The sequence below is a fragment of the Cynoglossus semilaevis genome, chromosome Z (genome assembly GCF_000523025.1).
Source record: "Cynoglossus semilaevis isolate Cse_v1.0 chromosome Z, Cse_v1.0, whole genome shotgun sequence".
Lineage (NCBI taxonomy): Eukaryota > Metazoa > Chordata > Actinopteri > Pleuronectiformes > Cynoglossidae > Cynoglossus > Cynoglossus semilaevis.
The window spans coordinates 191579-201447 of NC_024328.1; the positions used below are offsets into that span (position 1 = coordinate 191579).

General features: G+C 38.0%; 1 protein-coding gene across 1 annotated transcript; it reads left to right on the plus strand.

Moving 5' to 3' along the window:
- The first annotated feature begins 69 nt into the window (after window positions 1-69).
- On the plus strand, window positions 70-8408 carry mvk (mevalonate kinase). Its single transcript, XM_008335531.3, has 10 exons — window positions 70-452; window positions 965-1112; window positions 1434-1578; window positions 3542-3697; window positions 4277-4380; window positions 4536-4581; window positions 4749-4839; window positions 5824-5943; window positions 6089-6242; window positions 7640-8408. The coding sequence occupies exons 1-10, from the start codon at window positions 375-377 to the stop codon at window positions 7789-7791; spliced, it is 1194 nt and encodes a 397-aa protein (XP_008333753.1). The 5' UTR covers window positions 70-374; the 3' UTR covers window positions 7792-8408.
- Window positions 8409-9869: the final 1461 nt, after the last annotated feature.

The following is a 9869-nucleotide window of genomic DNA, read 5'->3' on the forward strand; positions in this document are numbered from 1 at the left end:
GTACTTACCGCGTGGTGGGGGTTACCCGAACATCGATTGGTCACAAATGGTATCGCTGAATTATTTGGAGACGTTGATTGGCTTTTAAAGACCAACTCTCTTCTGATCATACAGCGGTTTGTCGGATGTTTGTGGTGTGTATTTAACACATACCAGGTGTCATTCCGGTATAAATGGGTGCCTGTGTCTCTGTTTTTAGACAGAAAATATTTTTGCCCTTCTTTATTTATCCGTGTACAGCACACGATTGTCGACTTCCTGTAGTAGTTTGAGAGGATTAACTTACTGTAGGTGGCTAGGTTGCTAGTAATAAGAACTGTAAGTGAGAGTTAAATCGGCTCAGGACGTCGTTTTTTTTTTTGCCTTGCATAAAAATGATAGTAAACGACTGTTTTATCTCTGCTCCTGGGAAGGCTATTCTGCACGGTGAACACGCAGTAGTACACGGGAAGGTGAGACAAAAGCTAACATGAGTTAAACTGTTTATCAGGTTTTCATCCTAACTGCATATGTCAATACATTAGAGTAAATTAAGATTTGACGTCTTGCGAATAACTACGTTTTTGTATTCATGCTTGTAAGTGTATGTACAACAATGGTCATATGATAAAACACAAAGGATATTCAATTAAGGTTTCATGTTGTTGTACAGAATGATACTGGTCAACCTTGTGGGATAACGAAAGCTTACATTAGTGAAGGATTTATGTTTGATAGGATTTTTGTTGTTATTTCTATAGTGTGTGCTTGCTACATTTATCTCCTTAAATATCTAAAAAAGATGGCTGCAATACCCGTACAGAGATTTGTTTGGACTCTTTTGACCTTTACAAATTAATTTTATCAAATTTAAAGACAAGTTTGGTAAAGATTGTGATATACAGTAGAACAAAGTTTCTATTGATTCTTGCTACATTTTTTTGTTTTGTTTCGTGAATGGCAGTTCTTTGTCGCTCTGTCACAGGTGGCACTTGCTGTGTGTTTAAACCTTAGAACGTATTTGAGGTTAAGGGCAACAACAAATGGAAAAGTTTGCATCAACCTCCCGAATATTGACACATTTCTCAGCTGGGACCTGGATGAGGTGAAACAACTAAATCCCCATCCCTGCGGTAAGAGATTATAGCACTGAGGGTGCTATACACAGTACACAATATGTAGTGTGTGTTTTTTTCCTACAAATAAACACAAACTACCCTAACTGCGCTATGTTCCCTAGTTGTTTAAGTGTTTAACATGTTCCTTAACTTAGTAATGTTGTGGTTTGCTGCTCTCGTCCCACTTACTGTTTTAACTAGATTAGATGAGACAGTAAATCAGTTGCAATCTTGTGTGAGGTAAGGTGTAATGAAAGTATTTTAGTTTTTCTTTTTTCAAAACCATTAATGACATTAGTTTTATTTGTGTTGTCTATGTCTTGTTACCAATGACAGGTCAGAGTGAAGAGCTCAACTGTCTAGACCATGAAATTGTGAGACGGCTGCGTGATTTTGTTGGTGTCGTTGATGGAAAACTGGATACAGGCAACATGGCCATTTTGGCCTTCCTCTACATCTACATCTCACTGTTTGGATCAGGGTAAGAGGCAGAAGTCCTTTGTTTGTCTCAGTTTCAGTGCATTAAAGGAACATATTTCATCAGATAGATGTCTCTTAATAATCACATGTGCAAATAAACATGTTTTCTGACTTAAGGAAAATTAGACCAGGACTTGGTGCTGCATCTACAGGCCATTAACTTTATTAGCATGCAAATTAAAAAAGGTTAAGTATTGTTTCTAAACAAAATATGCTTAAACAAAATTTGTATTAGTTGATGATGAACCAGGTCACAGATTAGCTAGTTTGGCTCTGTCTTTGCTAATTTTAGCTATGAAAAAAAAAACATTTTAATAACCTTTAGCAATTTTTTTTAGCTCTCAAAGCTACATTTCAGAGATTTATGATGATTTTTCAGTGATATTCCTGACAAATTATTGTTTTAACTTTTCCTAGCTATTAGGAAGGAAAGTGAACTACTTGTCATAGTGACACAGCACACCACTGCACACAACCAAATGTGACCTCTGTTTTTAACCCATCACCAAAGTGAACAGTGGGCAGCTTTAAGAGCCTGGGGAGCAGTGAGTGGAGACATTGTCATGCTCAGATCACCTCAGTGGTGACTTGACAGCTGGTGGACCTGAACCTGAACCTGAAGCCTTCCAGATCCAAGTCCGCTTCCTTAACCACTAAGCCACCACTGCCCCATTCGTAGTTTATTACTAGTAGTTACTAGTACTTTACTTATAAAAAGTAAGTTTTATTACTATTATAATACTATTACTATAAGTATTGTAAGTAACTTAATAATGAAAAGACATTACTAGATAAACTGTTTATATGCAGTGTCATAGTCACAAGAAGAACAGAGCGTGTCACTTATTTTTATTGATTAAAATCTTCTGAGTTTCTCATTAACAGCATAAGAATATAAAATGTGCCACATAGTGATGTTATAAACTTTATGTACTGTACATAATAAAAATAATAATAATAATACATTTTATTTCATAGGCGCCTTTCTTACACTGTGTGTTTTCTGTCTTGCTATAATGATCCATTCATAGTGATCCATGCTTTAAATTTTGTAATTATGGCGGGGAGCGAGGTATTTGAGGTATATAAAGCTGAAAAGAAAATCCTCCTCTTTGAGATGAAGTTAGTACAGAAACAGACAGACAGGACGGATGTTAGTTTTAGCAGCCGCAGGAGCTGCAAGCACAGGAGATGTTTTTTTAACATTAGAACTGCAGGTTGTTGGGAGGTTTAGCTGGAACTGACACGGTCCTGGCATGTCTGGGAGAGGTGATAGGTTCTGACAGCATGGCCACTAATGAGAGTCTGGCACTGTGCCACACTGTAGCCTTTAACAAGTCTGGATGTGTGTTTCCCTTGAGAAAAGAGTCAGACAATTAGCTTGGAGTATTCTCCTGTCTGCCCAAACGCTGCTTCCCTGACAGACTCTGACAGCAATGTCAAGTACGATTGTGTTCAGTTTACAGCAGTGTATGAATTGTGATACATTATACAGCTGCTCCATGGGTGCAGGTGTACAGTTACTTTGCCAGGTGAAGTCATTGTAAAAAGGTACAATATAATATTCATTGACTTGATTATTGTTGTTCTTATGTCTGAATGCCTTTTCCTTCATTTTTTAACCTACCTTACATTATGGCATCTGTGAATTTGTTGTTTGTCTCATGTTGGGTGTATGAGTTAGCTATGCTATGCTATTCTATGCTATTACTGCACACTACTATAGTACATTATAACATGCTGTACCATAACATACTATGCTACTGTAGGTTCACCTTTAATTCTGGTAACCTTTTGATTTAGCGATCTACCAATTACCATTGAAAATGATCTATTAAAAATGGACAAGGGAATAGTTCATATAGTTCAAGGGAATAGTTCATACTCCAACAAATAAAACCACATCTGTTATTGCAGTAATCATTCATATAATATTCATTTGTTTTTATATACTTTATCCTTAGTGAGCTGCCCAGCTTGACCATGTCAGTTTGGTCAGAACTACCAACCGGAGCAGGACTGGGATCCAGTGCTGCCTACTCGGTGTGTTTAGCTGCAGCTCTGCTCTGTGCCTGTGGAGCAATTCCTGTCCCACTCAAGGAGACAGATCACACAGCCAGGTAAAGTATACATGAAAAAAGTATATACTGCACTGGGTTTGTGGTGTCAGTAGTCTACACTAGTGGTTCCATGGTGTGTGAAGATTTATTTTTTTATTTTTATTTCACATTGGGAAAACTAAACCGGTGTGTAATTTTATAGCATTTTTTCAAAGTCACTACAAGTTTTGTAGGAATTAGTGTTTAAATACAATTCAGTGAAGTTTGGGAGTGAATGTATGTGTCAGGGGGCTTGATAAAAGTCTTATATACAAAACGTTTGGGAATCCGTTGTCTAAAATGTGTGCAATTTAAGGACTTTGTGTGTACTGTATAGGGTATTATATACACACAGACATGCCTTGAAAATGTTCTTGTATTTGATTTAATTTTTCCTTCCCATGTTAAATGATGAAAATATCCTGTTGGTTATGGTGGATACATTGTACAAAAACCAACAGATGTATTTACAATATATAAAAATGATTCATTACATACACTTGTAAAGCAGCTTCATTCAACATGTATTTTTTTATCTGTCCAGCATACACAGCCATTTTGCAGTCCATTGGCTTTTAGCATTTTGTTTTAACTTTAAAGATGGTGCCAGGAGGATCTGGAGTTGATCAACAGCTGGGCCTTCAAAGGAGAAATGATCATCCATGGTAATCCTTCAGGAGTGGACAACGCTGTGGGAACGTGGGGTGAGGCTTGAAACCGGCAGATTGTGGTCTAATGTCTTCTATGGTCTCTGTGGACACACTGTACTGGATTAAAATCATTAGAGAATTTAACTGCTGCCCTTCATCATCGTCTGATCATTACCTGTTTAATCATTTGTTGTTTTTTTTTCATGCAGGTGGCATGCTGAGATTTGTGGTTGGGAAGATAATTCCTCTCAGCAGGTACTGTCACTGATTAACTTTGCTTAATTTTCTTCCATTTAATGTGAGTAAGGAGGGGATTCTTTTTTTCTTTTCCTCTCACAGAAAACAAATGTAGGCCGAGTAAAATTAGCACGCCTTAATCACGTGTCTGTTTAAACACTGTGATCTGTCTGCTTTACTTGCAGAGTGCCACTATTAAGAATCCTCCTCACTAACACAAAAGTACCACGCAGTACCAAGGTACTTGTTGCCAGGGTGAAGGACAAAATTAACAAGGTACTAAATGGCTTCTTCCTCCCCCGTGAGTTTCTTGTCGACTGTAATTAATATAATAGATGGCACTTTTTCATGGCAGATACTCCAGAGACCAGCGGTGAGTGCCTTCATAAAATATTGAAATGAAACTCTTAGCCAGAACCCCTGTGTGCTGTTGCCTTGGTGACACTCAGACGTCGATGGTCCCGGGTCCTGTTGTGACATTGTTGTAATATTACTGATCAGCACAAACCAAAGACAAAGCTGACAATTAACAGTCTGTGTTTATGTACAATCTTTTTGCCAGAAGTGTTCAAATTCTAGACGGCTTATAAAAATCAGACAAGTTTGTTTCCCTCTAACTATGTTTTGATTACTGTTGAACTGTGAGTCTCATGTGTCAAACATGCAGAGGGTGATCAAAATTAATGACTCTAGAACTGTGTTGTTCAACCTTGGGGTTGTGACCCCATGTGGATTTGACCCCAATTCCAAATGGGGTTGTCTAAAATGTCAAGTAATTGAAAAAAAAAAATGTAATTTTTTTAACTAAACTTTTCAAAATTATAATAAAAACCAAAAGAAAGTTGTGAGACAAATGGAAAAAATATGTTCTTGTGATATGTATGTAGATTTACATCTAAAATCCAGTTCCCTTTCAAATTTCAAAAGAAAGAAAATCACAAGAAGCTAAATTGTTGCAATAGATTGAATAAAATAAAATGTGGACACTTTTGGAAATAATAAAAGTTGTTTGGAACTTTTGGTCCTTCTCTTGTAATTGCCTGCTTGATCTTCAGGGCTGATACTGTATTGGTTTAGTAGACCAAGTTATGGAAAACCCATATCTCATAAAACCCCTCAGCCAATCAAATTAGTCAGAGCACCATCTGTTCTAGCAAATGATTCTCTTGAGAAAGAAATGTTCTGGGAAGTTGACTATTTGTGAATATCCCTGGTGTAAGAGATGTTGATTTCCATTGCTTTTGTTTCATCTCCTCCTAGTTTCCCTCTATAATGATTCCAGTGCTTGACTCAGTCGACGGCATTTCATGCACTTGTGAGAAAGTCCTGTCAGAGATGACCTCTGAACCCATTACAGGAGAGCACTACAACATTTTAGAGGTATACTATATATATATTGAGATTTTAGAATTTAAATGTATTTGCTGTTCACCACCAAATCCACAGGGGAATTTTAAATTTTCTTTGCACAATTTCAGCCATTTCATCCTGTAACTAAAGATTATTGAAGTTGTTTCTTTTACAGGAGCTTATTGACATTAACCAGCATCATCTGAATGTAATGGGGGTGGGACACCCCACCTTAGACACACTCTGTCGGGTCACACTAACCAGAGGACTCCACAGCAAACTAACTGGAGCAGGAGGAGGAGGTTGTGGCATCACTCTCCTCAGACCAGGTACACTGTCAAGTTCAAGTTTATAACTTCAATGTTAAAAACCAAAAAAGTTATAACGGTATCAGCAGACATGTTGATTGAAGCAACTAAAATGTTTCAGCTTCTGTCCCAGAGGCTTGATCACTTCTGATTGACAGGTGGAAAATTCCAGGTATTCAGCCTCTGTGGGCTTGTTACCTGTCTACAGAGCTGATCCACTATATTAAACAATGGTGTGTATATATAATATAAGTCAAAAGTAATAAAAGCTAAAAGAGAGTTGAAAGTCCTTTGGTCGCATGGTGAGAATACCATGAGCTATAGGCCTGAGAATCCTCAGAGACACCAGAGACCAGGTCTTCATTCTCTCTCCTCACAGTATCTGCTGTTGTAATAACCTCCCCACTTTAAATGGGGCATGTAAATGACTCCTCATCCAGCCAAGGATGAGGATCATCTGAAGCATTTGTCCTGAAATGAATTGAACCTAATGAGGGATGTTTGAACCAAATTGTCGGACGCCTGCTGACAACAAGTACTGTTTTCCTCAAAAACCCATTTACTCCTCTTTTCTGAAACAAATCATCTGAGTGATGATGCAATGGTGAAGCGGCCACTAACGAACTGTCTTTTGGAGTGCAGCAGCAGCACATTTGTATCATCTTCCCTCTCAGGCAAACAAATGAGCAAATCACTCATGAGACCGCCACTGGTCTGATGTGTTATAAATTGTGTCATAATTTCATAACAGTGCAGAAATGGCTCCTATCATATCCTTCTGTGTCGTTCAGTACTTTATCTACTAATACAAATTAGTATCTGTGTACTGTGTTTTCAACATTGTGTTTTCACTTTACAGTAGGTTATCGAGTGAAGATTGAACCAATTATTAGTGTTTTCTTTGAGAGCAGCTCTTTCATCTAAAGTGTTACCAACTACCCTCACTGGGACACTGGTCAGTAACCCACCCACCCCCCACTAGTGATACATATCTCTCCCAAATCCTGAATCACAAGACCTAAAAACTGTGAACCAAATCCTGACCTTTTAACTTTGTTTAAACATATAAAAATCACCATCTCAGTCTCTTATGTGTTGATGCCACACTTCCTCCAATCCCTAATTCTTCTTTGGTTTTTGCTAGCATCTAGTGAGCCCAATGTAATCCGCATCCTAACTACATACAGAAGAGGGGAAAATGCAGGCGGAGGGGCAGAATTCCTCCAGTGTATAGTTTTTAAATGATCCAATGATTAAAAGTGTTCAAGTTGCTTAATGTGATGGAATCCGTAGTTGATAAAACATCATGAAAACGGCAGAATAGAAACTATGAACTGTGATTTTCCTCACCCTCTTTTTAGTGTTCTGATACTCACTGTTTCGATTTTAACTCTCTTCATCTGGCCTTTTTTCAACAGAGACTGACTCACTTGTTGTACAGAGAACTGCGCAGGACTTGAAAGACTGTGGCTTTGACTGCTGGGAGACCAGTATTGGTGGGCCTGGGGTTCAACAGCACTCTCCAGTGTCTATAAAGCAGGAAGTTCTGGACATTCTGAACAAATACTGACACAACTTGGTGACTAAACTAGTGGGTCACAGACAGTCTGTGCTACTGTTGTTGGTGTCTCCAGCTGGAACATAACTGAACTAACAGAATGGGATCAATGAAAAAGTCACACTGAACAGTTCTGGATAAAGCAGTCTGAACCAGTAAAGTGTAGACGTTGAAATGTAGTTATGAGCTAATATAATGGTAAAAAGGACACGAAAAGCCTCATGTGGGGAGCCAAATGACTGGAGACGTGTACTAAGCTTTTGTCCACTAGATGGCACAAGAGTTAAACTAATAAGTTTAATGAACTCCTACTGAGAGGTTGTGATTAACGTATTTTGAATGTTGAAGTTCTAGCAGGAATTTATTTGTAATTTTAAGTTTTAAGCAGCTTAGACTGACCTATTATTCATATTGATTATATCAATCAATCAGTGAACCCCTGTCAAAGCAGCGCATCACAGCACATCACGTTGGAGTATGACAGATTTGCTGGAAGTTAATAGAAAATAATACAAAATCATGATGGAGTTGTAAACTAAATTTGTAATTAATTAATAATGTATTTTCTTGATAATGTCTTAGAACTGAGTTACATCAAATATCTGGTTCAAAATAAATGGTAAAGTCACCTTTGTTTGGGAATATTTTTTACATACCAATATTATATAGTATATTAATCATTATTAACACTGCTTTAAACAAACATTTTACACCGCTGCCTTTTTGACTCTCTTCTCTACTCTTTTCCTGCTGTAAAAAAAACACAGAAATACACTTTATTATACAGATCTCTATTGTGTTTTTTTTTTTAATTAAAAAGGTATTAGCAATTTTGTAGTTGATATTAGAAGGGCATAGAGGGCCAGTTGAGGTTTGTGGGTATGTGTGGACCATCTGGGTTATAACTAAATTGTAATGTGAATTAACACCAGTGCTTTTGTTAGTCATATGCTTGTGCCAACAAACACACACACACACACGCGAAAGCTTTACCTAATTCTCCACTTAATCACTTCTTCTTCTAAGCATTACACAAAATCCTGCAAATGTCACTGATGGAAATGAAAGATCTGTTTAGAACATCCCTGATTTGGTGAAAAGTTCACGGTGGCATTCAGCTGAGTTTGAAAATCCATTTCATTTTCTATTTTCTATTGCCAGGAAGATTGAGTAGTACAAATCTGCCAGTGTACGTGAATAAATGACATTTGTCACCCTCCCTACTTGTCCGCCTGGCGCTCTCCTCTGTCCTCCTGAATTGTGTCATCTTTATGTCAGGGCAGACGCCCCCATCAGTGCACCACTGCACAGTTGCCCCTAACCCCTGCTAGAATTTAATTACCACTACGCTTTTCAATTGAAATGGCATTGACAAGGTGGGGAGAAGAGGAAGACAACGGAGCCTGCTTCATTTTAACCCACCACCCCTTTCTTTTTCTGTCTGATTCTCTCTCACTCTTTTCACAGATGGTATTTTTTTTTCTATCAGTGTCAGGGCTTTCTGCTTTGATGAATAGAATCTAAGGAGGCCTAGAGATTATTGTAGATGACAGAGGGAATGACGAAAAGGGGTTCAAGGATAGGGAGAGTGTCAGCATTAGAAAGAGATACAGCAAAAACTATGTATTACTGTCCTGAGTTAAAAAAAACCCACTTACAACTCATTTAACATTCAGTGTTCAGAGTGTTTTTCTGCTTCCTGATTTAATCTGAGAAACTCAATGATACAGTTTAATTTGTAAGAGCAGCAGGAAGGACATGCAAATGTGAATTTGCTTACTGGACAGGTCAACTGTCACACGATCCCTGTGGTCCAACAGTCAACCTCAGAATGGCTTGGCAGTAGCCATTAGGTTTGAATACATGATTAGACCTGACTGTCAAGGTTCCGTGTTGTTGTCTTTGGTTTCACAGGTTAATTTTTTTCCCCCAGGGAAGATGTGACTTCCTACAGTTACCATTTTTATATACATAAATAGGATCTCGTTGGGGTTGTTGGTTGTCATTATGCAAACTCACCTGTGGGGTGATCATATTTTATGTCATGATATGTCTTTTGAGAGGAGAGTGGAATTGGTCACAGCAGGGTT

Bases quoted from the DNA above. Each gene is read 5' to 3' on its own strand.
- mvk (XM_008335531.3), top strand. From the start codon at position 375: ATGATAGTAAACGACTGTTTTATCTCTGCTCCTGGGAAGGCTATTCTG. The intron at 4,381-4,535 runs GTGAGGCTTGAA...TTTTTCATGCAG, and splicing joins CAACGCTGTGGGAACGTGGG to GTGGCATGCTGAGATTTGTG. The intron at 6,243-7,639 runs GTACACTGTCAA...TTTTTTCAACAG, and splicing joins CATCACTCTCCTCAGACCAG to AGACTGACTCACTTGTTGTA.